The sequence below is a fragment of the Mizuhopecten yessoensis genome, unplaced genomic scaffold, assembly GCF_002113885.1.
Source record: "Mizuhopecten yessoensis strain PY_sf001 unplaced genomic scaffold, ASM211388v2 scaffold10509, whole genome shotgun sequence".
Lineage (NCBI taxonomy): Eukaryota > Metazoa > Mollusca > Bivalvia > Pectinida > Pectinidae > Mizuhopecten > Mizuhopecten yessoensis.
In genome coordinates, this window is record NW_018408582.1 from 70,574 (window position 1) to 98,358 (window position 27,785).

At 35.3% G+C, this 27,785-nt stretch overlaps 1 protein-coding gene across 1 annotated transcript; it reads right to left on the reverse strand.

Annotated features, from left to right (window-relative positions):
- On the reverse strand, nucleotides 1–27,416 carry LOC110460880. Its single transcript, XM_021514076.1, has 15 exons — nucleotides 25,912–27,416; nucleotides 21,656–21,876; nucleotides 16,154–16,244; nucleotides 14,791–14,881; nucleotides 13,091–13,488; nucleotides 12,251–12,439; nucleotides 10,123–10,216; nucleotides 8,449–8,562; nucleotides 7,582–7,747; nucleotides 6,581–6,660; nucleotides 5,123–5,221; nucleotides 4,489–4,618; nucleotides 4,039–4,231; nucleotides 3,244–3,386; nucleotides 1–2,632 (listed from the first exon to the last, which is right to left on the reverse strand). The coding sequence occupies exons 1-15, from the start codon at nucleotides 27,038–27,040 to the stop codon at nucleotides 2,528–2,530; spliced, it is 3,243 nt and encodes a 1,080-aa protein (XP_021369751.1). The 5' UTR covers nucleotides 27,041–27,416; the 3' UTR covers nucleotides 1–2,527.
- Between the last annotated feature and the right edge of the window lie 369 nt (nucleotides 27,417–27,785).

Sequence of the window (27,785 nt, forward strand, 5' to 3'; positions counted from 1 at the left end):
TTCTATAATTTGGTATGTTACAGAAATCTACTGAATGAAAAGAACATTCAATGTCTATAATACGGAATGTAACAAATTTATTTCAACTAAAACTAAATAAAAACCGCATTGTTCAGTTTTTGCAGAATGTCTTTTTGTTCAAATGTTTCGAAAACATTGCAATATTAAAATTATCATTAAAACATAAAATAAAAAAAACTCCAGATGAATATATGATTGGTTTACATAGGAAATATTTACTGATGTGCAAAAAAAGGAACGTATTTTTTATGTTTGTGTTTACAAATGTAAGCGATGTTTCGATAAATATTTATATAACCTCCTACACTCCCTAATTCTCTCTATAATGTGGTCATAAGACAGAAATGTATTGTACTTGTAGCTTGGGAATGAAGTTTCGTTATCTGTGATAGATAAGGCTGCTAATGTCTCTGGATGCGTCATATATAGGTTTTGTGTGCGTGATTTATGTATATATAAGAAATATTGAGAGTTAACAAAATATTCAAAGACATAATATGCTATGCATATATGTGTAAAATCAACATATGTACTTGGTATTCCATTGTTCATAAATATATATTTACATTTTCTTGCATCCTTCCTTTGCAATGCATTAAGAAGGCAAATGTTGTTATGTGACTATAACAGCATTTGCTATTGTAACGTCATCTATCTCTAGTGTGACATCATCAATTTCATTGTTATCAAGACTCGGCTCCACCCCTGCCGCAGGAGGTGACGCGAAAAGTGCTGCAAGATTTTGTTATCAAACATCTATTCACAGCTAATATATCCGGACCGATGTCTTGTGGAAAGATTGCTTTTCAATGAACTGTTCGAAATAACCAAATAAAGCGTAAGTACTCTATCAAAATGTTAATATGAATAATGAATATTTTAGTTAATACTATTATGGTCCTATAAAACACATTTCTATTGCTGTCAAACTTAAATAAAGCACTGTCGGGCTTTATCAAGTTTGTCGCCGGGCTTTATTATGTTTGTGATCAATATCAATGTGTGTTATAGGACCATAACAACATTTGCTAAAACATGCATTGCTTAAATGTAGTGTTATGCGTTTGCTTTTGTGTACAAGTAATTTGCATATCAGAAAAAGTGAAAGAGACAAAAATATTCACATAGTGAGAATGGTACAATGATTCAATAGCTAAAATATGAAAGACATTGAAAACAACGAAAATTTGCTGGAACATCCTCGCAGTAGATATATTATAAAAGCATAGCATTATTAATGAACATTATATTTCAATTATATATTGCTCTGTGTCTGCCAGTAATTACCAGTTAAACCGCTTACAAAAATATAGTTTACTGTTGGTATTTAAATAATTGATACTTAGTGAAAATTATTAAGGTACTTGGTCACTTTCACAGTCAAAAAACTCTGTTGCCGAAAGAAGCACTCTTTTTTAAATTCTCGTCGTAAAGCCACTAAACAGTATATGTACTGGATTATCGTTGTGATTAGGGCACCTTACAAAAACAAGCATAACAAACCATATAATACTGTATAATGGAATAATAATTTAACAAAGTGTAAAATTATATAATGAAAGACATCAGCATGATTTAAAGTAAGCATATCGTTTAAGGTAAAGCGTACGGCATCATATATCAGTTCCACTCAGCATTTGTCGTCGGGGCAATCGCCTTTCTATATGAAATGACACAACCGATGGAAGTGTTTTTGTGTCTTAGAATTAATCCCAATATCATGTTATGTATTTTTCAATGTTCATTGTTTTAAGCAGACTTTGATCCTGGATGGCAACTTTTGTCAAAGTAGGCTTTACAATGAAAAGGTCCCGTGTTCGACCCCTTCGTTGGTGTTTTCCATTTTTCAAACATTAAATTCCGAATAACTATAATTCTGCCAAATGTATTTAAGATCGTTTTGTTGTAGGTGCTTAGGGTGAAATTTTATTTCAAAACGTTGACATAGTTGATATGTCTATACTGCAATAAGCTTAACAACTCACTATGACACTATTAAATATACAACGCTGTTATAATTTTTTGTGTGAAATATTTTCAATAATACGAATTATTTGAATTCAGATATGAATGTGTGGATATAACAATGAGAAAACGCTTCAATTTTAAATTTTGTTAAGTTTCATATCCACCTATGGTTATATGTAAGGTCACCTTTCACTCGTTGACAATCCCTTGGTGTATGTTAGGAAGGGATATCCAGATGGCGATTCATACGATGTTGTTTTCCTTGTGGAAATCCGCAAATAACATGACATAATCACTCATTCTTCAGCATAATTAGATGTGACGTATTGCATACAAGATGAAAAAAGATAGAATGCAGATTATTATAAAAAATGTAAATCATCTAAATCAAAACGTTATATACTTGTCATTGTACAATGACGTATGCTTTGACGTCAGGGGATCACAAACTTCGTCCCTACAGCTAGAACGAGGGACGTGATGGTAAGGGATGTGACAAGTGTTGATAACTTATCAGAAGGATATAGTGTTAAATCGTTCAGAAAAGTATTTTCTCCAGCGCCATAAATGGGGCTTCGCAGGCAGCAGACAATATAAACGCTCCCATGTAGGATACTGTGGCGTGACCAACGAACAGATAGATCTGAAAACAAATGATGTATTTTGTAAGAAAAATAATGTTGAGATGCACGATTCTAAAACATTTTTTTTTTAATTCTTAAATTATTGTATGTTAAGGTTGTAGTAGCATTTCATTGAAAAGTAAAATATTTTTGATTGACGAAAGAAAATGTATAACGAAACATAACGATTAATTCCAAGAACTGCATCTTGTGTCGCCATATTATATAAATGCTTTACCAAAATTCACACCTTAAACATCCTTATTTTATATTACCCCGTACCAATATACATATGGTAATATAAGCAATACTCGTTTTGTTTTAAACATAATTGGCATAGTGTTGAAATCTAACGACAAATTAATGCGACACCTGAGTTCTCTTTTGATTATTATTTTATATACGATACATTTTGATGAAAATAAAAATCCAGCGAACTTCGTTTATTGGAGCTCGAATTTCTCAAATGTATACATGTAGAAGTTAACATATTTTATTTTTGTATTTTTGTATACAGCAAACAGGAAGCTATAACCTACTCTCGACAATCAATTAATCCAACTGAAAAACACAAACAAATATGCGTGTAAATGTTATATACTGGTTTGTTTTAACTAATAATAAAACTTACCATATCGTAATCCGTAAGATAGACAAGGGAGCGTTTGGAGTACACATGTATAATCATCATCATGGGATGAATCAAATAGGCGGCATACGACAGACGGGACAGTGGTACCAGGGCTTTCCATGACAGGATCGAGTTCACGTAACCTGTTTCAAGTCAAATTTAAACATTTTCTGAACTTATATCAGGTTACCTGTGTTTAGTCCATTGGAAGTTATAATTTAAATGATTTATCAAATGACCTGCCGAGACAAAGTTGAATAATTTGTCATAGAATATATGTAATGCTTTGTCAATATCACCGTTGAAGGTTATTGCACACTTCATATACTTTTAAGTCATTTGGAATGTATCATTTTGTCGGATGCACTGTCATAGCCAAGGAACTTTTAGGTCACAAGTAATATCATTCGAATGTACATGTTGAATGGTCAAAAACGTTTGTAAAGTTCCCAGTTCTATAACTGTAAAAGTGATGTTCTTAGTTCTTTCGTCATTGCATTATAGTTGCAGAGTGGTTACTGCAAGGAACTGATACTTATATTATAAATCGTGTTTAGGACAAAATTCTATCAAACGACTACTAAAATATGCAACTGTCTTTTAAGCACAGGGAAAATGATATCTTTATTACATGTTGTTTTTCGTTTTTGCAATATTAAATGTTAGTAACAGAAACGCTTCATATAAGATTTAAATTAAACATAAATCATGTGATTTCAAGGGACGAGATAGGAGATATAATTCATTCCCATCTTAACTCTAGGAAATAAAGTAAGACGCTAGATTTGTATTTACCACCCATGTCGTTATGGCAGGCGAAGATCACCCAGGCAACACAGAGCGACCACACTGGTCGGCCGAAACCCTCATAGAAGGCGTTCTGTACATTTGTCCATACCACGCCTCCCTCCTTGTTGGTAGAGTATGTGGAGTACACCAGTGTCAGGGCGACGGCAGTGGCGATGGTCCATCCAACAAAACCGATCACCTGTTAATAACGCCAGAAACATTAATTAATCAAAAACTACAGAAGTATTTCATAATACGATATTAGAATATTCAGTAACCCGACGGAAAAACAAGATGTTTATTTGCTACAATTTGTGATTAGTTTATCAAAAATGTGATTCGTTCGATTATATTTGATTAGTGTTATAAGACATCCACCACACGATATGATTTATACTTGGTATTTATCACAAAACTATGAAACATGTTCATACAACACGTAAACAATGCTGTTACCTTGCTAAATGTCTTCCTTGGTCGTTTGTAAAAGATGACTCCGAGGAACAAACCCACACAGTAAGCACCAACACGGCACCAGGGTGTGATGTAGACTTTATTCCAGTAATTACCACCGTCGGATTTCATTCTACAGCAATGATATTTGAAAAAGAATTGGTATTTTTCAAAAACTCAAATAAATACAAGGGACGTATTATGTGACATACCAATTAACAAACAAAACATTTAAATGACTTCGACGGCAATGTAAATCGCCATTCAACGTCGAAAAAAAATCTTTTTTGACTGACATGAGTTATGTACGATTAAGACTTTTATGAAGCCAATTATTAAAGGATATACCAAAAATCGACTATTGCGTTTTGCTAATATAAACAATGTAAATCGAGCTAAGATCTAAACAAAAGAAAATTAACTCATTGACAAAACACCGGAGCGAAATCAGTCACTATTGAATGAGCCAACTTCCCTATTCCACAGATGGTATCCGTTTCACATCATCAAATAGGTCATATATTTGATAAAGAGACGAAATATAGTACTCCCTCCGACTGAACTATGGTTTTGAAACATGCTACAGATACCAATACAAAATATATCATATTCAGATATAAAATTGAATAATACTCACGTGAAAAAATTTCCATTGTATACGTATTCTTGCCATGTCGCAATACCAGTGCCAACAAGAAGCAGCAGCGAAGAAATTACAAGTCCTAGAGGCAAAGACCTGTATGAATATAATGCATATATAATAGCATTGTTTTGTTCTTTTGGCCATCATATTTATCTACTAGTAGGTAGCGAAGAAGATTTCGTTTATCTAAATTTTCATCAGGGTGTGAAAAATTGAAAACTATATATAAAAAGTGTGTTCCTAAATGGGTAATGGATATATTTTATCTCCCGGTGATTAATAAAAAATAAATAAAAAAAATTAAAAAAGATTTGTGTTCATTTTGCTTTTTGGCTCGCGCGCGTACGTGTTAGCTACCAATACGATTGATTTTTATAAAGCAAATAAATTGATCCGCAGTAATTATGACAATTGGAGTAGTGCTGACATTTAACAAGTGGGGCAGATGTTGAAAGTAAAGCAAAGCCAACCGTACTGAATAGGCGGGGCTCATTTTAAGAAATGTTACAGATTAATAGACATACTAATCTCTATACAAACATCAAATTGGTTAGTAAATTGCACATTTACAGCGAGCCCCAAATAATTCGTTAATTAGTTTAATATTGAATCTCGATCATAACAGTTGATGAAATTGTTTGTGCTGTAAACATTTTATAATACATGCAAACCTTTGTTAACTAATATCCTTAAAAAGAGGAATCGAAAACATACTACACTGGTAGCGGAACGTCCGTGATCATGATAGGAGGACACAGAGGTTTGATAGTTAAATCTTTTGTGATTAGATTGTCAAAAATGTGATTCGTTTGATTAGATTTGATTAGTGTTATAAGGCATCCTCCACACGATATGATTTATACTTGGTATTTATCACAAAACTATGAAAACTAAGAATAATACTAATTTACGCTTGCAAGGAGACGACCTTACGAGTTGTCCTTCTTCAACCATAAGTCGGCCGTAATTGACGTGATACTTTAAATAGAGCGACAAAAATAAACATACTGACCTATCTTCTACAGTGACACACTATCTATTCATACTTCTATCTGCTGAGTTGTTTGAACAAGTTGTGTTTAAAAAAAAGACATTACCTGCATAAGTGTTTAAACGCCTTTAAAAAGGAAGGACATTCGATTGAAAAGGACATACTATGTCCTTAAATAAAGATTCAAAATGAATTACCTTGACAGTATGTAACGTGATAGCTTGTCTAGTAATTGTGTCATTAAAATGAGCGGTTAAGGAGTTATTGTTTGGATAAGAAATTGCTAAGACGAATATTCTGTCAGATACGCTTTAATGCCGTTGCCTTCTTGTTTCATCAGTAGGAGACTAAGTATGAATGCGATCAGTTATTTATGTGTGGTCATCCAATCAAATAACACGATCGTTCTCATTATATCATTATATTAGGTATACATGTTATAATAAACCTTTTATACTTACAGTGTCATAAAGAAGAGGAGGAATATGGACACGACATAGAACTGCATGTCATTAGACAGGAACCAAGTCCATCCCATACACTGTAGGTGTGAAGTCAAATAATCTGATTACATATGAACGATAACACGCTTCTTACAAACGAAAATCTCAGGAAAGTTTAAAAGGTCCGACTTTATCAGGAAATCGTTCGTTTTGAGCATGAAGACTGAATTATGAATAAAAAATATTCCTTGAATACACTCGAATATTTATTACATTTAAATATTAACAACAGAATAAGGATGTAAAATAAAATTGTATAAGCGTATAAACCATACATAGTTGCTGAACGAGTAAATACTAATTACGACAGTCCGCTCAGTAATGAACTTCTGCCATGGATACTTGTTTCGCTAATCGATATGATTAGTATTAGCCTAAAAGTTTGAGTAAAACAGACTTTAGATAAGCATAGGCTACATGTACATTCTTTTCCACTGCGATTGGACATAGTGAGATAGACCTAAGATAGGTATTAGCTACATGTTTGTAGCTATAATAAGGCATCTCGATAAATGTGATAGACTTTAGATAAACTCGTTGAAGGAAATATTTTAGAACGGTTTACACGATAGTAGCTGACGAATAAATAAACTTTAACGGTTATATGTTTTAAATGTGTAACATTATACAGATTTTGATAAGCACAGCTCCAATTTTGTTTTTTTCTACTTATATTTTGGAAATCTCTGAAATATGATTTTTAATATTTTGACTTTTGGTACCTCTGATAAGTCCTAGATATCCAAAATGTATTGTTTGTAACATATTTACTTATTTGGTTTTCATCATTGACTTAATGAATAAGGCGTTTCCGTACTTCGCATTTATATCGGTTCGATTTACGCATTAAGTGGTTATCTGACTTGCCCTTCATGCATTTATTAAGATGGACGGTAGATAGTTTACTTGATTGTCCTCAATCGTTAAATAAACAGTGAGATGTACTTAAGTTATAATACCTGACTATCCACTCTGACGATGTTGTTGATATATAACAGGTTTGTCCACCACGATTGCTTGCAGTTTTCTGAGGTTTGTATTACATTTGGCCAAAGTGGACCGCTCCCTATGTACGGAAGTAGTGTTGCGAAGATAAGGAGAACCACGGCGTACATTGGCGTCAACCTAAAAACAATAATTATAAGTCAGATTGTTGTCAAACTTATCATAAAGCAATTACCGTTACAGTTTTACAGTAGATTGATCCATACAATAATATTTCCATTCAGTACATGTTGAGTTGTGTGGTAAATGTAGTTTGACACAGATATAAGTAAAAAGCAAAACAAAAAATGGAAACGGAACATGGAGCCTTCAAGCAGGAAAAACAGTAAAATCACGTTAAGATTTGTCGGCTTCCAAAATAATAAATGCTTGGTTAAAATTGGAATTCAAGATGCTGTCAATATAGAAAAATATCATTTATAAAAGTCTACTTCCAAAAGCTCGATGTTTTTATATTTTGATATTTATATCTGTTATCTACATATGACTTCTGAAGGGATCCCCCACCTTTAACACACACACACACACAATTACCAGAACTCCACAAAATAATGGGGTGATTAAATAGAAAAGAAATCAAACTTGATTCGTTGAATGACCAAAACAGCGCTAATAAAAGGAAGATATTTGGAAAATTTAGGTTTTGTCACAACAATACACTAAATATGAAAATAATATTTTATAGATGCAATATTTAGATTTTAACTGCATATTGTGATATTGATGGATTAGGAAAAACATATCAAAGCTGCATGGCAATAGACCGATATTTCGTATCACTAATCAACTTTTTATCCTTAGTATATCCTCTTTTCCATTACCTCCAAAATCTGTGAAAGAAATAATGCATGACGTAGCTGCCGATCTTCGGTCCAGTCGGATGAGCCTTTATCTTTGCCATTTGTTTCAGTTGAAGATATGCCAGCAACATCCCACTGTATTTGAGAAAAACAATTATAAGTAGCTTGCTGTTGGCATGGTCATACGTTTGATAGAAATTAATGCAATATCATTAAAATGTTGTGGTGGTATAAACAAAACTCATGTTGACATATCATAAAATTATCTTAAAAATGATGTAAATCGAAGAGAAATGATTTGTTTATTATATCGAATAATCAAGAACAGGGGTTTCCTCGTTCCCATGACAAAAATAATAGATATACAATAGACATTCCGACGACATGACTATAAATTTCATAAATATTTTTTTTGCAAGACTTTTATGAAATAGGAGACAAAATAAGACAGTAGGTAACAACAGTCTTCTGCTTGAGCACGAACCGAGATCCAACATGGCTTTTATAATTTACGTTTATACATATGTGTATGTGAACGTGTGTATTTGTGTAATATACATGTACCCCATACTGTTGATAAAACGAATAAGACAGTATATTTGTTACTTATATTTTTGTATTCTGGAACTTTATACTATCTTTAATGGTAACTTGAATAAAGATCCCATCCAATTAAAATAGAGGATAAAAGCCATGGAAGAGGCTGAGATTTATTGAGCACAGCAGGTATTACGAAAACAAGGTATTACCAACTGACTGTACAAAATAAACAGTAAAACAAATTGTCGATTCTGCAAGATACCTTACTCCTGTCCCTTTTTAGTGTACAAGGATTATGCTATCCCCGGACATGAACGTGTAGCTGTAAGTCGTATGTGACGTTTTTTCATTTAGTTTTATCGATATGTTTGTTAAAACATTTGTTCATTTGTCCAATGTTATGCGTCATCTCAACTGCCAGGGTCATATGCAAATATTGTTAAAAGGTGATGGGGCCTGTAAAAAACAAAGCACCAATTTAAAATGTCATAGCCTCGAAATGGTTGCATGATATTCAACAAGGTCTTATTATTTTGACAAAAGGCAAACCAAAGATTTCTTCGGAGTCACCACAATAACGTGAAAACGTCATGTGTTTTGTTTTGTGAAACTAAAATTGTCAATCTAACCTCATCAGATCACTGCAGGGTCTGGGTAAGAATAGACCAACTGTATTCCACTGTATGTAATTATAAGAGGCGGCTTATATTGGTCCCTGCAGAACCGGGTTTTTCTTCTGTGTCAAGGAACATTGAAGTAACCTAAATTATTTCTCTATGCATCCATCTTCATATGAGGATTGAACGGCATTTCTCATTTTCATGGTGGTAAAGGCATATTTTTTTTATGTTCATCCCGAGATACTTACATTTTACATTTTTAATCCTTAAGTGACCTTAATACAGACTTATATTTTCATATTTTCTATATTGAAGTGTCTTTGTCGTCAGTGCAAACGGGATTCTTGGAAAAGCTAACGTTACACAAATGTTTGCTTCTAACGGTTATCAAGTGATATTCAAAATGAGAGGAGATGCCTCCAACTTACGCTGATGAAGTTGCGTTCATAGCTCTATGAACGTATGTTTTCACTGACACTGTAAATATGTGACCTTTGCTGTTGCGAACAAGCTTATCCCCATAAAACAAACTAACCTTATCATGAAGAATGTGTCGACGCTGAAACCTCCTGCAACGACTGCTTGAAACGTAAACCGTTGTATCATACTCAATGCATCCACAAAGTTGACTGAAATACAAAAAAAGACCATCTTCAACAAATGTCAAACATTTCCAAAAAATTACTTTAGGTGTAAACGTTCTATTCGAAATGTGATGTCAAGTTTCAAAAACAACCTTTCATTCTTATAAATAATCCAAATTGGAATAATAACTAAGGTAAAATCAAAAGATTTGCCATAACTACACATATGTGAAATCCGTCATTTCACCAAGGGTTCATGGAAAACAGAAGTTGGCATATGTTTTGTAGACTCTATTTTAAAGGATTATCTAGCAGTTAGATGGAATATCTGGTTATAAACATAATACTTAGTATTTTGACAAGATTCGGCATATTAACTGGTAACGGGCAGGACATAATGTATCTGGCTTTCGGATGGAACATCTGACTTACTAATGGACTATCTGGTGTTCTGACGGAATGGCTGGTTTAATAGTGGATTATTTAGTATTTTGGCGGGATGTCTGACAGTAAAATGGATTATTCGATATTTGTGCGGAGTATATGGTGTTATAGCGGATTATCTGTTATTTGGACGTAGTATAGTGTGTTATAGCGGATTATCTGATATTTGGACGGAGTATATGGTGTTATAGCGGATTATCTAATATTTGGACGGAGTATAGTGTGTTATAGCGGATTATCTGATATTTAGACGGAGTATAGTGTGTTATAGCGGATTATCTAATATTTGGACGGAGTATTGTGTGTTATAGCGGATTATCTGATATTTGGACGGAGTATAATGTGTTATAGCGGATTATCTGATATTTGGACGGAGTATAGTGTGTTATAGCGGATTATTTGTATTCTAATGGAGTATGTGGTGTAATAGAAGATTATGTTGTACAGCCGTATTCTGACCGAGCTTAAGGGATTATAGTAGATAATCTGGTATTTCGACGCAATGCGGCCAAGTTGTGAACAAGGTATTACGCTTAATCAGTTATACGATCCCATTTTATTGTTTGCATCTTTAAAGTATAACCATTATTTAACTATAATTTCCAGAAAGATACATATTTTAGTCGAGTTAAATTACTTGCCAAGTAACGATTTCTTACCTTATCTTTCGACCAACTTACTCGAGGTTGAAAATTGTCTTAAGGAATGATGAAGCTCATCACCTTTTGCACAACTAGGCTATGATATTTTGGCATATAATGCAAATATCCTTATTCGCGGGATTGATATATATACTGCATATATATCGCTATATACTGTATATGTGAACCTTTGAAAGTGTGAAATTATTCGTTAAGATCTCCTTGATTTTAGTTTTAGAAAGTAAACAGAAATCTTTGAATGCAAATGCAGTTTGATGAAACTTGACTAACTTCAAATTCATAAGATTGTACAAGAATAACAAAATGAACTAGAATCATTTCAACAATAGCTACACGATAGAAGCATATGTTATAGCCATAAAAGTGTTCTCATGTTCCGCTAAAACTGTTTCTTAACCAATAAGAAATTCCTCAGTCAAAAAGTATCCACAATATATTCAGCTACGACTTTTGGCAGGGTATCGTGTTTAAAGAGAATGTTCTACTGTTTCATTCAATATGGCTGGTTTACATCTGACCTGATGGTAGCACAGGAACCTTGGTTAGACCAAAGAAAAAACTGATGTGGTTTCCATTTTAGCAAATTTGCGGAGGAGTTCAATGTAGTACAGTATCAATTAACCCATTTACAAGTTGATCAACTATCTGATATTTTGTCTAACATTTTACCAAACCATACCATTATTGATTCTATGGGGCTAGCTTACGTTTTCTTCAACATACCTGTTGTCCAGCTCTAAGAAATATTTAACTCCAAATTCTTTATTTCTTTCAATCATTTTATTGGCCAGCCTATTTGGATAGGTTTAGTACCTCTAACACGTGATTTACAGCAATATTTAGCCTGATAATACAGGCATACTTTCAACAAATGTAAATGGTTCAGTTTTGTTGGCGTCATTTGACATCAGTCCATACTAATAGAAACTACAAAGTGGGTTATCATACATTTGTACTATCTTGTTATGCTTACCTGCTGACCAGCTCGTCGAAGCTTCCGACAGTATACCGTAGTTATAAGTGTGACCTAGCATTATCCATGTGATACTGAAGAACCTGATTCCGTGGATACATGTGATTGAGTTAAGTCCAGTTCTCCCGGTCAGTATCTTTGGGGCGTTTATCTGTACGGAGAACGCTTTGACGATCCGGACTAGTACACCTTGACAGAAACAAATAACAAAGTAGAAAAGTAATAAGGGTGCATTTAAGTGTTAATTAAACAGCAATTAAAATATATGATACGGTCAGGTGTTCCGGAATGGTAAGCGTCTTCAGCCTCATCGACTACCCTTGTCATGTAATTGTAAGACAAATCTAAGTTTCATGTTCTTGAATTACCAAGTCACACCAACTACTTCGAATACTGTTTAGAAAGATTACGATGTACTTAGTCACACCCACTACTCATAATATTGTTGAGAAAGATTACGATGTACTTAGTCACACCAACTACTCAGAATACTGTTTAGAAAGATTACGATGTACTTGGTCACACCAACTACTCAGAATACTGTTGAGAAAGATTACGATGTACCAAGGAACATCGTTTGCTTTTACAATGGCATTCTACAGTGTTATCGTTGATGATTTATATCTTCTCGAAACATTGTAATATTCAACTTGTTTAGGGTCAAAGTAACAAGACAACACATACAACGTACAAAATTGCTGATATAAATGTCTTCTTAGAACTAAATACATGTACCAGAATGTATACCTTATACTATATTATCATTGTATTTTACTTTTATGTACAATTACAATTATTAAAAACTATAATCTTTTCGAGTAATTATCGAAGTAATGGTACCTTCTTTCTTTTGTCGGGATGGTTTAGCATTGGTTTCTTGTGTTGGTGATACAGCTTTGGTACCAGTACCGCCATTTGCAGCACCGTTTAGTTGATCAGTTGTATCCACTGTTTTGTCTAAGGCAGATTTATCGGATTCTGAGTGCGGCACATAGTTTGCAGGAAGTCCAATTTCTTTTCTTCCCTTTCCCCCTTCTTTCGCAGTGTGGCCATTTTCAACATTAACCTCGTTCATTGTCGGATACGGTTTACTTTCGTCGACTTTTGTGAATGTCAGATTGCTGTAGGCACTATCTGCATTAGCAGATTTATCATTGTCAACGAAAACACCACGTGACTCCAACGAAACGTAAAGCGTTCCAGTAAGCATAAGGAACGCGAAAATACTGAGAAGTATTCTGAAAAAAATGCACGATTTACATTATCCATATCTGTCATGCAAGTTATGATATATTTATAACTACTCTACAAGTAATAGCGAGTCCAAATTCAAAGGTAAAGGCGTGCCAGTATTCAAACTCTCTTCTCATCTACTATGTATTCAAATTGTATTCATATCTACCACACAAGTTTTTGGCGTGCCTGTATTAAAACTATATATTCACATATACCATACACGGTATAATCGTGCTTGTATACAAACTCCATCCACATCTACCAGAAAAGTTATTATCGTGTGTGTATTAAAACTCTATCCACATTACCTTCATGCTCAATACATATCATGTTGAGATCTACTAAACAAATTGTCTGTTGCAATCATAGATATGTTATAACTATTTTAGCTAATTGAATGAAAATAATATTCAAAACAAGCATAACATATGCATTCGTTTAAATATAGTATACAAACTGTACTCATATCTACTAAACAAATTGTAATTACACCCGCTATGAAGCTATATGCAAATATTTTGTCGTCGTTTGCCGGAATGGAGAGAATAAATAAATTAATGAATTCGAATTGTAATTTATATCATGTCCAAGGCTCCGTATTGACCAAGCAATACTGATGTATTGCCTAATTGTCATGATCAATTTGTTCAGATCATCTTAATGAGAATACACGGACCTAAACAATCCGACAGCTAAGATCTAATAGAACGTATTTTATTATTTTCAATAAATAGTTTTCTATGGATAGTATGTCACCATCAACATCGTTATCCCAGTCAGAATGCTACGGTTATTTCTCGTGATAATACCATAACTATATCAATTGTCTTTACATATTATCTCTCTTATTATGAATATTATCTCAAATATCCGGTTTATCTCCAAATTCAATTTGTAGTTGTATGTTAGAATTTTTATTTCTATAACTCAAATTTCAAAACCAACGTTCTTATGGCAGCCTCTTTGTTTGTATTGTAAAACAAGTATCTGGAATACCTTGACACTATCTTACCTTTTTATGTCGGTTTGTTACTAGGGTTTTATTATGGTTATCTCGTATACTTTGCTTCAACGCAGATTGTTTGTTTATTAATTTTCCTATGCCAACCTGTTTCTTGATTGTATTTCTGACGGGAATATGTTGAATGTTTCTAGTAAGTGTTAGGACAGGGATATTTGGAATATCCCTTAAACTCAAATATTTGAAAGGTATATATAGGATATCCCATAACCACGACATTGTGATTGGGATATCTTTTGACAAAACGATATTCCGAATCAAGGTACATTTCCTCTGAACTTACATGGTGAGTACCGCCGCCAGGTCCTGTGTTACGTCCAATTCCAGGGAACAATCAACAGACTCGACCAACGACGTGGCGTTTTTGAAAACATCTGTGAAAAAGAACTCTGTTATCAAAACCTCATTGATTTTATTGACCAAATGCAATGCTTGTATAATCCGAAAAACGCTTGTATAATCCGAAAAACAAAAATATAAATCTAGGCATCCCCTTCCTACAATCTCTCCGGACGCTCAAATACTATTGAACCTACATGAATTAAATCATCGTCAATAAAACATTATATTATCTTAAAATATTATATATGAAACTAAAATTCATAACTGATTTTAAGATATAGGCGATATATTTATACAATTAATACAACACAAACATGGATCTATAAACCTGAGGATAGCCCATGAAAGCTCGAAAGCTTATTTCCAATGGGGTCCATGTTATATTGATCAAAGGGGAAATATTTTGACAGGAGGTAAGGATTGACAACATATTATTCACTTTATTGTCAGTACCTATAGTAATTCCGTAATGACTATATAATCTAAAAAACACATATATATTTGTTCAGGTTTAGATAGTTAGGCCAACTTAAAATATGTAACGTGGCTTTCTAAGTATTTCTAAATAACAAAAAAAAAATACGGTACAGATGTCGTCAGAACGTGGATTGCAGTGACACATTGCCATTTTAAGATTAGCTTATGGTACAGACATTTTCCTTTACCTCTCTTTCTTGTAGGTTTGGCGAGGAAAATAAAGGTACGTTCTCGTATGTCAACATAGTGTCAACACGAAGGAATATCTTAAGTGAACACATCAATATGATACCACATCATTCTAACATGGACTTAGTCGGATGTACCCGAGAACGTACTTTTCTTTTCCTCACCAAACCTACAAGTAAAATGACACGAAAGAGAGGTAAAGGAAAATGTCTGTACCATATGCAAATCTTAAAATGTCAATAACTCAAATGCTAACCAATGTCAATGAAACGGAAAACGGAGATCACTCGAATCTACATTTGATACTGTTAAAGCTGTTAATGTCAATAGCGTTTGTTGATTGTAGGACTTCTTCTAAATGTAGAGAGTAAGAACTGAATGCAAACTATAAACCAAGGTGTCATACCGACCGACAGACATACGGATCGACTTACGGAATTCAGAAACACTCCATGCTCCATTCACTGATGTGGTAAATATATAAATATTAAATAAAATGAAAAACTAAAATGCGATGGAGCAGCTAAATGCCCTTTTTTACTTACCACCCTTCGATTGAGAATAACAGAAACCATTCCCATTCAATCGGTATTGCAATGCTTATCTTCCAGAAAAAACGTTTTCATTTTGCAACTTACCCAGTTTCAGAAGTCCGTATAAATCGCTTCCTGTACACGTGTCAGGAATGCATATACCCCAGCTTACTCTTAAGGGAATACCTTTTGTGTCCTGGAAAAAATGGGAAACTTTTTTTTAGAAAGAACAACACATCGAAAGGTTCTGGGGGTGTTGATTCTCTAGATTACGTAAGGTCATTGTGGGAGCTAAAGGGATCAGGAAAGTACTTGACGTGTAGTAATAAATAGGGCGATTATGATATGTTTGTGGTTTCTGATAACCAAGAATAGCATGTGACAGACTGGCATATGACAAGCTGGATAGTGATTGTACTTTTTTTTCTCACCTCTACTTATGTAAGACACACGTGTGCCATACAAAGCACTCAGGCAGATGAGATGGCGGTCAAGGTGATCTGAAACGGCTTTATCGCTGTCCGCAGGTAATCTGTGTTTACTCTATTTTGTGATGTCCTACATCGTACCGAATTGGCATGGGACATCCTAACTTGATTGACACACATATGATGTACTTATATTGATACTTGTGTGTATACAAGTAGAGAATTTTGAGTGAAAAGCTGTCCTTTGATTGTGTATCATATACATTTAGTACATCACATGATATTTTCTAGGATAGCTATTGGATAACTACCCTGTTCTAATTGGTATAGTCAGCATCCGCCCTTGACGACGGGAACTATATCTAGAGACGGGCACTATACCTTTGTGTTGGACCGCTGAGACTGCGGAAAAAGTAGCGGGACGCTAAGAGTTGCGCCCCTTCTCCTAGGGGGCGCTGTACATATTCTACTTTCAGTGTATTGTTGTCGTCTGCCTAATGAAGCAGGCGACACAATTTGTCCGTCGCAGTCCTTAAAGACTTCCTACTTAAAAGTGGAACCGTTTGTGATCTAGCGGTGATTCAATCCAGTGAATTGAACGGTATTTTGGAGGATTTCTCTGCCATTATACGCTACAAAAAAGGAAAAATCTATTCAAAAAATTCTCTTGTTGCCATCAGGCAAGGTTTGTGGCGGCATTTGCAAGAACCATCATCATGTGGCAAAGATTTCGACACTATAATCGATGCAAGGTTTGTAAAGGCTAATAACGTGTTCAAAAGTATGCTGAAACACGTCCGAGCAGAAGGAAAGTGTTTTAGTTTAAACATATTTTATTGACAACATATTGACAAAGGGATTAGAAGGAAAGGGTGTTGTGCAACACAAAGCTCTCATTCATCCCGGTAAGTGATATATCCCCGGACATTTTCATTCAAATAAGTTCTCTATCACATACAAATAACACTATGTATCTATCATTTATGATTGTTATGATTGATGTTATATTAATAACTACATTTAATATGAAACGTCCGCCGCCAAATATCAGCACTGAACGAAATATGGACATGCAAATTCGCGCAATAGGTGGAGGCTCTGATGAAAAATATATAGAAAATGACACAGCAGCATCGGCTGTAAATTCTGTAAAGCAAACAGAAAAGTCCATTGTTTGTGCACCTTCTTTCAATTTTAGCAATTGTACCGTTACAATTAGCAGCAACTCATGAATCAAAATTTCAAATTTTACGTTTAAATTTCCAGCTGTTTATTATCAAATATGTTATCAATGAGGTTCCTCATGTTTGTCTTTTTATTGCCAAATGACAGTCATGTGATGTACTAAATCTATTATGACCCTTTCCCTCGGGAACAGTTCTCTGACAGTGTTGTCTGGGGAGGTATACACTATAAGAGAACAGTTCCCTCGGGAAAGAGCAATAATAGAATAATAGTGACCAATGAAGCGTTAACACTGGACAAACTAACACACGTGAGCTGTATTCTCGCTATCGGTGTATAGGTAACCGATCGTTATATCGGTGTATATATATCGACAGGGACCATTGACAATTACAGTGTAATGCGTGTTTAATATGGTGAAAAATAAAGAAAACTTGCAAAACTCAGCAGAGTGAAGATCAAGTATGACGTCAACTCAAATAGATAAATATGTGTACGCTCTGTTGACAGAAATAGCAGGTGGATGCGATAAAACGAAGTTTAGGAAAAAGGTGCGGTATATATATATATATAAACAATCCGGACAGTCTGTCTTATGTTAGACAATCGCTCTATGACATCGCCTTGGTGAGGAAATCTGAGACTCCGTTAGGGACCCGCGTGGAAAGAACAAACGCTGGTAATTCTACGGCTGTAGAGAAGTACCTCGAAGATATTTATACGTTGTTCCACTACGTGGACGGAAGTATTGAGGTAGGAGAGGTCCGCAATATCTTGACGTAAAATGACAGACACCGATCGATATGCGAAGCTAATGAGTCTGTTCTTAATGCGAGGGTCTCCGACGAGAACGTAGAATCACCTTTGCCAGACGTGCAAATAGTTAGTGACAATATACAGAAATTCGCGAAGGGAGAGAGTTACAACAGACAACTGAATACATAACTTTGCTGATCTAGCAAAACTGATCGTCGGAATGAGAGGAGAAATTATGGAACAGTTAAACTTAATGGGCACCGCAAATCGGCACCTGATACGAGAATTATGCGATGAAATACGCGGGCTTCGCGGGTGTCGATCACATCCAACTTAACCACGCATGACATTGTTCTTAATGACAGAGTGACAGCGTCAATAATAGAGCAAATAACTAACCGAAATAAAGAAACTGCGATCGACGAATCGGTGCAGAATTCACAAAACAAGGGCCGTAATGAACATGTTGATCCTAGAGAGAAGCGAGATAAACGCACGAAATCAATTGCTACTGTTCATTGGCAGAATACGCAACATCAACAACCTAGTGAGGAGGCAGGAAAATCTACATACGAATTACGTGGTGTTCGTCGTAGACCTAGAAGCAAAAGGCTCCTTATGTCCCGTATTTCTGCAGATGCCACTGACGATGAAGTTGTGAGTTCTGTAAGGTCATACGCAGCGGGAAGAGGAGTGAACGTCACTATGATGCATATAATTAAGTTATGGAACACATACTATCCTACTTACACGGCACGCATAATGTTTGCTAAGATGATTTCGCAACAGCAACCGATCCGTACTTCTGGCCGGACGGCGTTCTTGTACGCGAGTGGGGGGATCGTGGCGATAATCGGTACAAAAATCGCGGGGGTGAACGGGAACAGTCCATATTCGTGGTGGTTAACTCTGTGTTGATGTTCTCTTTCTTACAAATGTTTGTCGTGAAGCTTCTTACGTAGAACACTCGAGGGGTAATGTACGGCACCCCTTTACTAGGCGAGATTCTTCGCGATACGGACATTGCTGTTATTACAGAACATTGGTTACAGCCAGAACAGCTTACTTTTTTGAACAGTATTGATCGTAGTTTTGACTCGTTTGGACGGAGTGATTCACGCATTTCTATAGAGTTGGAACTGAGGACGCATCCGAGAGGGTTTGGTGGAATTGCGATTCTATGGAAGAAATACCTGAAGATATCGCCCCTGATCAACGAAGGGAATGGTCGTATTATAGGGGTCTCAGTACAACTGGTCGACAAGTCGTTTATGTATGTCTTCGGGGTATTGATGCCTTCGACTTATCTATCTATGACTCTGTACCGAGAAACGTTAAAAGCACTGTCTGATTTATATCAACGGTATAGCGAGCAAGGTACCGTTATTATTATTGACGTATATCGGAACGGTTTGGTAAAAAGAATCGCTACCAGTAAAACGACAGAGGTAAACTCCTTGAGACTCTTCTTATAAAAAAACTATCTCATCTCTGTTAATTCACAACAGTGGTCGAAAGGAGGTTATGTGACTTATGTATCATTGGACGGCTCTTTTCTTAATGCATTTGCTCATCTACCTGTGTCGTTAGAATTCTGTTGTTCTTTAAAGAACACGCATAGAGATATATTGTCGTCAAATGCCGTTAATTGGAGAAAAGTGTCTTCCGAGCAAAAGATTGCTTATTCCGGCAAAGTAGCGCAGATGATCGGTAATACTAATAAACTCCGCGAGGCGAAGGATTTAGATTATCTAGATAGCTTAGTACAGATAATTGTTTCCGCGATAAAGGATTCAGCAAATGTTACATTGCCAGTTAAGCAGTATCGTAAATACTTAAAATCATATTGGAACTTCGGAAGTGTTAAAGAACTGCATACGTCAATGAGACAGTATCGTAGGGTGTGAAAAGCAGAGGGACTTCCGCGCGGTACAGAACATAAATCATACAAAGATTATAAGGATTCAAACACCATCTTTCGTAAAGCATTAAAAGAACCAAGGGAGCTATACGAACAGCAGCAACTCAACCACCTGCAGGAAGCAGCTGAAGTTGATATCGGCACATACTATAGGGCTATTCGGGCAAGAAAGTGTAATGGTTTCAGATGTTCAGAACTTAAAGTTGACAATAAAATCATCGACGATTCAGATGAACTAAGGAATGTTTGGTTTGAGCACTATAGTAAGTTACATGTAGCTCTACTGTCTGAGCAAACCAATTTTGATGATAGTTATCGGGCTAAGATACAGTTAGATATTCACGATATGTTCGTCAGAAGTTTTGCAAATATTGATGTTTTTTGCGATCGAGCTATTTCAATAAGTGAAACTGCGACAGCGATCAAAATTACGAAAAATGGTAAAGCGGGATGACATGATGATTTAGTCATCGAACATATTCGTTACGTTGGTAAAAGTCTGCTGGTCGCGATCGTCATACTCTTCAATCATACTGACAAAGGAGGAATGCCAAGTACATTTAACAAAAGGTAAAGTAATAACATTGTTCAAAGGTGGCAATAAAGACAAATTGAATTAAAACAATTATAGATACATCACGTTAACACCAGTTCTGCAAAAGATATTCGAAAAAGGTATATACAGAGGTTAACAGTTCGATGTGATGTCGGCATAGAAAGCGCGTGCGACAAAGATAGAAGGTACCTTAACAGTCTAATGAGTGTTGGTATCCATCCAGGCGGATTGAATCCTCTCAAAAATGCGCAACTCATTTAAACAATTATCATACCATGTGTTATATACGGATGTGAACTTTGGGCAAATGCTACGCAGAAGCCCATTGATATGATAAATAGAACCATCCGGTATGCTGCACGAAGATGCCAGGGTTTTGAGAAAACTTCGTCGTCGGCCATAATATGTTAGGGGACAATCACTCTCTTGCTCTACTCATAATCTCTCTTGTTTACTAGAGGAGAGGTACAATACTTTTGTATAACCTTTTCTATGAACGAAAACAGTTTCATTCTTAATATACTTTTATCTTGATTTTTTTCTTCAAATTAATCAACAACCAGACATAAGAAATTATTTTGGAAAGGAGCAGTTTGTCATGGGAAATTAACAACTTACGTTACCTTGTTAGAATACGTTAGCGTGTCTTCGTATGTGAGCATGTCACAGTTAGTTAGCCTTATAGATAGTGTTTACACAAGTAATTGGTTTAAAACAATTACACTGTGCCTACTCAAACAGCAATGCTAGTGCCTACTTACCACGCCTAATCCGTCGAAAATACTTTTCGGAATCGGTATACGCACACGGCAATATTTGGATCCAACGGATCTTGGATACCTTGGAGAGTTTCTGCGAATGCCTCCAAGAATTTCACTGGCTTTGATGTCCGATCTGATCTCTAGACATTCGTCAAAGGAGCCGAGGAAATTGATATTACCTTTTGCAAGACCAGAGGGTATTTTCCCATATGAATCAAGCCCTGTAAATAGAGAACGTAAACAAATGAAATCACTTTTATTATTAGTGATGTATGGACTCTAGTTACAAGTTCGTTGTAATAACATTTCTGTACGTTTGCTATCAACACCGCTAAACACATTAAATCAGCATTTGACTGATTTTCAACACTATTCCAAGTCACCTTCGAGGTAAGATCAGCGGAACATTCTGACCATGAATTTGATAGGTTGTAAGTAGATCTAGAGGTAAAATATATATTTTACTTTTCCGTTAGCAAATACACACTAAATTAAATGCAGGTACCCTCCTTCGATAAATAAAACCAGTCCAATAATTCATGGTTATTAACCAATGAAAAGTGTCGTTACATTGCAATTGTGCTAGGATATTTAATATACGTAGATTGGATAATTCGACCCGCCTTTCAAAACACAAAGCTTGGATATCTTAAGTTTGTTACATGCATGTAGAGCTTATCAATATACTATATACTAGTTTTTAGCTGTATTCAAGGGAATTGAACTAAAAATATACCTGTTCTCTGCTGTATTCAAGAGAGTTGAGATATAAATATACCTGATATGTGTTGCATTCTAGGGTATTTGATTATAAAAATCCAGGCGAACCTATGGAAGGTTTCGTTGAGGAATACTACACTTTAGCTGTTAATCTTTGACACGTTTTGGTGAGCTTCTGCGGACGTAGGTTTGAGAGGAGCTACTGGGATGTTGTTAGATTTTTACTTCTTAAAACAAAGAATTAAGTAGTGGTGAAACAAATAAGTCCCCAAGCTAACTAGACGGCAACTACATAGCTATTGTTTGCGGCTGTAATATTAGATTTATCTATGTCTTAAATTGTGAAAGAATTATTAAACAGCATGTAAGCGTAAAAAGTCAAAAATGGAGAAAAAAAATGAAAGAAAACTGTTACTTTTGGCAAACCTAATTTTTGAAATAAAAAAAGGCAGAGTATCCAATTCAAATGTTATCTGTCCTAACATATTGAAGACCTTACATAAATATAAAATATAAAAAATTGTTAAGGGGCAATATGGACACCAGAATGACAATTCCAGGAAATCATCTGTAAGAGCTTATGAAGTGTTGCATTGGAGTGGAGCTGTTAAAAGCGTTTATAATGGACAAATGTAGCTGATAGCCGTTTGCATAAATGAATTGTAACGGTAAAAGGGATATAGCGTTTTTGTCAAAATACAATCGCATTATTTAACCGAATTTTATCAGTGACTGTTTTGTGTTAGGTAGCTTTAAAAATGCTTTGAACATATTACTGATTCGACTATTGTGAAGCTCGCGATTTAAAAAAAAGTTGTTATGATTATTTTTATTAATTGCACCGTATTTATAGCTTTTTACAATTTCAATTCGTATTAAAGATAATGATGTTTGACGATCATCAAAGGCAAAAATCCATGTGAAATTGTTGATAACCTGACTGGGCAGTGCAACATTTGCGACATTATTATTGTATTTCTTTTAGTCTGGTTACCATACATCGTCATTCAAAAATGTTTAAAGAGTATTGTCGTTACAAATGAACTTCAAATATAATTGTATTCTTCTTGACATTAGTCATATATATACCAATTTATTCAAAAATGGCTGTCAGAAAAGAAAGGAAGTTCTATTTTGGTCAACGTCAAGCTGACGGTACTTTTTACTGTTCCCACACTTGAGCGTTTATCTAACGGTGTTGTCAGCATGTAACAAGTATATCAATACAACATAAACATGAACTATCCCTTGGGTCTCTCGAATTCTTTTGTCGATAATCCTGAACTTATGCTACCATAATTTGACCAACTATTTGTTTTGCACCATTGTTTGCTTATTTAATGTTTTTAATTTTATGAATACCTCACTATTTTAAGTTTTATAAGTTTCAGATTTGTAAAGTTGTTATGTTTCGGATTTTCTAGGATAAAAAACATTAATGTTATGTACATTTGTTTTTTATGTTCTTTTTATTTTCATTTAGAACAGAACATTAATTTCAGCAAACTAATCTTTATCAAATTATCACGCGCAAAACATTATTTTCAATGAACGTATGTAACAGAATTCCAAGTTCCTCGCCATCCCATAAGGTATTTTTAAAAACCTGTTGTATTAAAATGCGTATGCGTATGAAAGATAATTTTATGGGAATATAACAGGTAAGTGATAAGCAAACACCTGCTCGTAATAGATGTTGTTGTTTTTCTAAAGAATACAACAGTTGTTTTTTATTTGTGCAAAAATGGCCGAAAAATATCGTTCACCGATATAACTGGTTAAGTAACTAGGACTTAAAAAAAAAGGTTTGATCAAAATTGCACGTGACAGTCGCGTGCACACTGCTCAACCCACCTTTAGAATGACGCATGAATATCATTTACAAGATTCAAGTTTTATTATCATCTCATCAATTTCAAAAGAAAATTCAATTCACGTGTTTCAGATAAGCATGTTATTTTAGGAATTTCTATGGACTTCGCCCTGTAAAACAGGCGGTGTCATTGAGGGTAGTGCTAGCTGAGTCAGTATTAAGGGCGGTTACATAATATTATCGAATTATTTAAAGCATTGTGTGGTGCTAAGGTAATCCGGGATTTAAATGGGAGATAGATAATGGTACAGTGGGTCCAAATTCCGAGTTGTACGTGCTTCCATGCACAGGTAAATCACAGATATTGGATGTCTGGGATCTTTGTGTGTTTTCGGTTTGTTTAAATGTCACAGCGATACTTATTTACGACTTGCAATAATCCTTTTTACGGTATGTATAGTGCCGAACAAACTATGTCAGTGTTACAGAGGTATTAATGTCAAAATAATGGGCATGATCTACTTAGTTGTCCTTTATGAGTTGTGTAACACTGTGAATATCTCTATTACCTTAATTTAACCCAACTTATCCCTTTGAATGCACAATCATTTTATTAGGGCGATGATAAAACAGCTATAATGCATAACAGTTTAGTAAGCGTCAAATATGGTAATGATTATATAGTTATGCAAATCCGCACTAATCAACTGCTCTTTGAAAAAGAAGTTGATGTAAATACAAAAACTGTCATTAATTTTCCAACGCGTTGATTTTCCCTAATAATAAAACATATTCAGTAAAAAAATAATGAAAAAGTAAAGAGTGTATACAAAATGCATTTCGCATCCCATCGTAATATTTGAAACAAACCCAACCCCGTAGCTACAATAACGGGACATCGTCATCACGATATCAGGGAACGTCGAAGTCGCCCTTTTAATGGAAGACGAAGTAACACAGAACATCACTGTCACAACATAATGCTCTCGTCATCATTTTGTCCTCATATTCTACTGCAACCACCTTCCTTCCCTTCACATTTTATAGACTGATCACGATGGAGAGTTGTTTTGACTTATATAAGTAAATCTAATTGGTAGATGTTGAAGCGCAGGGGTCTCAATGTGGGCGAAATGCCTGAAGAAAATCACGTGGTCAGACAGGTAATTCATACCTTTTATACCCAATCGGGGAGTTGACCCCGGCCGTCTTGGTGAAATGCGAGTGTGTTACCACTGCGCCACCTAACCATCCAGGTTAATTAAATACCCTACAAACAATGTTTACGCGACAAAATCGAAAACAGTTTCACAAATAAATGTACTAGGGATGCGTCAGTTTTGATGATCACTAGCTTTAAAAACACCTTTCAGTGCTCAATGGCTGGTCTATTTACATGAAAAATATGGTAAAAATTGTAACCAACCGTGGGAGCTGATTTTCATATCTTGCTAACAGTTTAACCGTTTTTCAGATGTCTTATTTTCGATATTCTAACGATTTTGACTCAGATATACTTGAAAAAATATCATAAATGCTGTGAGATTCACAATCAATAATTGCAATCGTGAGATATCAACTTAACATTTTAAAACATCCCCCCCCCTNACACTCTCTCTGTCTCTGTCTTTATTTCTTTCTATCGTTCTGTCCGGCTTTCTCATTTTGTCTTTCCAAACGTTAAATTTACAATAAATCTATGAAGACTTAAAAATGTACTCACTTTTCAATGCCCAGGTCTCTCCCTGTTTCGCCGCATCAAAAAAGTCGATCATATCCTCGTAACAATCGCCACTGATCTTGTCTTCCTCAGCCGAACTGTTGTAGGGTATCACAATACGTGAGCTCACAGACCCAAGCACGAGCTTAATCGTAGAACGAACGTTCACATTCTTCAGAAAATTCATGACCATATTCACCGTATTAGCGTTTCCATTCGATTGGCCAGTTACGTTGGATGTTTTGAGAAATTTGTAGAGGATTTGGAACATTGGATTTTGCTTAAGTCTGTTAGCACTGTCCATGGCCGTTGTAAGTGAATCGTAAATGGGCTCTGTATTCCCGCCGTACAAACTATCGAGGACGGGTTTGCTAACGTTGTATGACCTAGATATGAGTCTCTGAAGATTCGAACTCATGACCACAGACCTAACAATGGATGCTGCGTTATTGATATCGTTCAGGAATCCAGGACCTTCTTTGGAGATTCGTTCCAGAAGTCCCGACTTTTTGAGTCCTTGGCTTAGTTCGTCCATGAAAATGTCCATGACAGCCTGGAATGTTGTATTATGATTTCCATAAACAGCTACTTCGATTGCCTTGTTCAATACCATGATGAAGAGAGAAGAATCATTTACCTGTCGATAATGATCAATAAGAGGTTTGGCTTGTGTAATACTTCGTGTTAACGCTGCAACGAAGTTAAACTTTGATACAATCACCTGGATATCCGCCTCTTTAATTGGTTTAGATGTGTCGATGGTTACGTTAGACTGTTGAGAAGCTTTTCCAGCCTCCTCCACTATGACTTTAACGATATCCTGAAAAATTGAGTTTCGGAGCAAATCTGGCATGGTCTTCAACAAGTAGCTAACCGCGGCGTCCATGAGAACTGGAGTTGTTGATGTGTTTCCCATTGAAATATGTTGAACTAAGTTTTCAGCAGCAATTGCCGACTCGTACACGCCGATGGATAATTGGTCACGAGTTCTGAAGTAATTAACTGTCATGTTAGCTTTTTCTGTGTCAGACAGATTCTGGCTAGTTATGCCTGAATGAACTTTCCGCGGCAATGCTATCAAAACGCTGGCCATAATCACCATGGCACCGAAACGGTATGAACGGATTCCCATTGTGTTGTCAATCGAAACGTTTTAGATTTGATCTACAACTATACTTTCACATTTATTGCTAAGTTTGATCAATTTAAATGTTTGAATACTTACAGGTACTTGACTTTAATCCACATTTGTCTTAATGTCATAAAACGGGCTCCATAAGTCGGCCAATGTATAACTGACACAGTTGGAGTTTGCAGTTAGACGCTACCTTTATCGACTAGCCAAACAAAATGAATGCGAATTGACAATAAGTGAAGAAACTTCCTCGATGACTATAAGTTGAGAAATAAAAAACATAATCACACTTTTATCCGAAGTATTCCGTATCAGGGATCACATATAACGGACCTTCTACCTGTTGCTTGTCTTTATAAATTGTCTCGCACCGATCAGCTGTTAAATATCAAACTCCCCGCGTATTGGTAAACACTGGGGCTCCAGAGGGACCCGAAGGTATTTCAGATACAAGTGCCACGTGATATACTTAAGTAGATACATGCATATCATTTATCAGATTGAAATATTTTATGAGCTTTTAAAAAATCGCGGTATTACAGTGTATCCTTTTTTTTTTCAAATATCAAAAAAGTGTCTGAAAACATAAAATAAGATCACATGTGTATCGAAGCATATCGATAGCGGATAACGTGATCAGAAGATGGCTCTTTCTTGTGATATCATATGGCTGATAACATGTTAGTAATTACGGTAATTTGTGTAATTTGTTTAATGTTCGTTTACTGGTTTGTAATGTTCA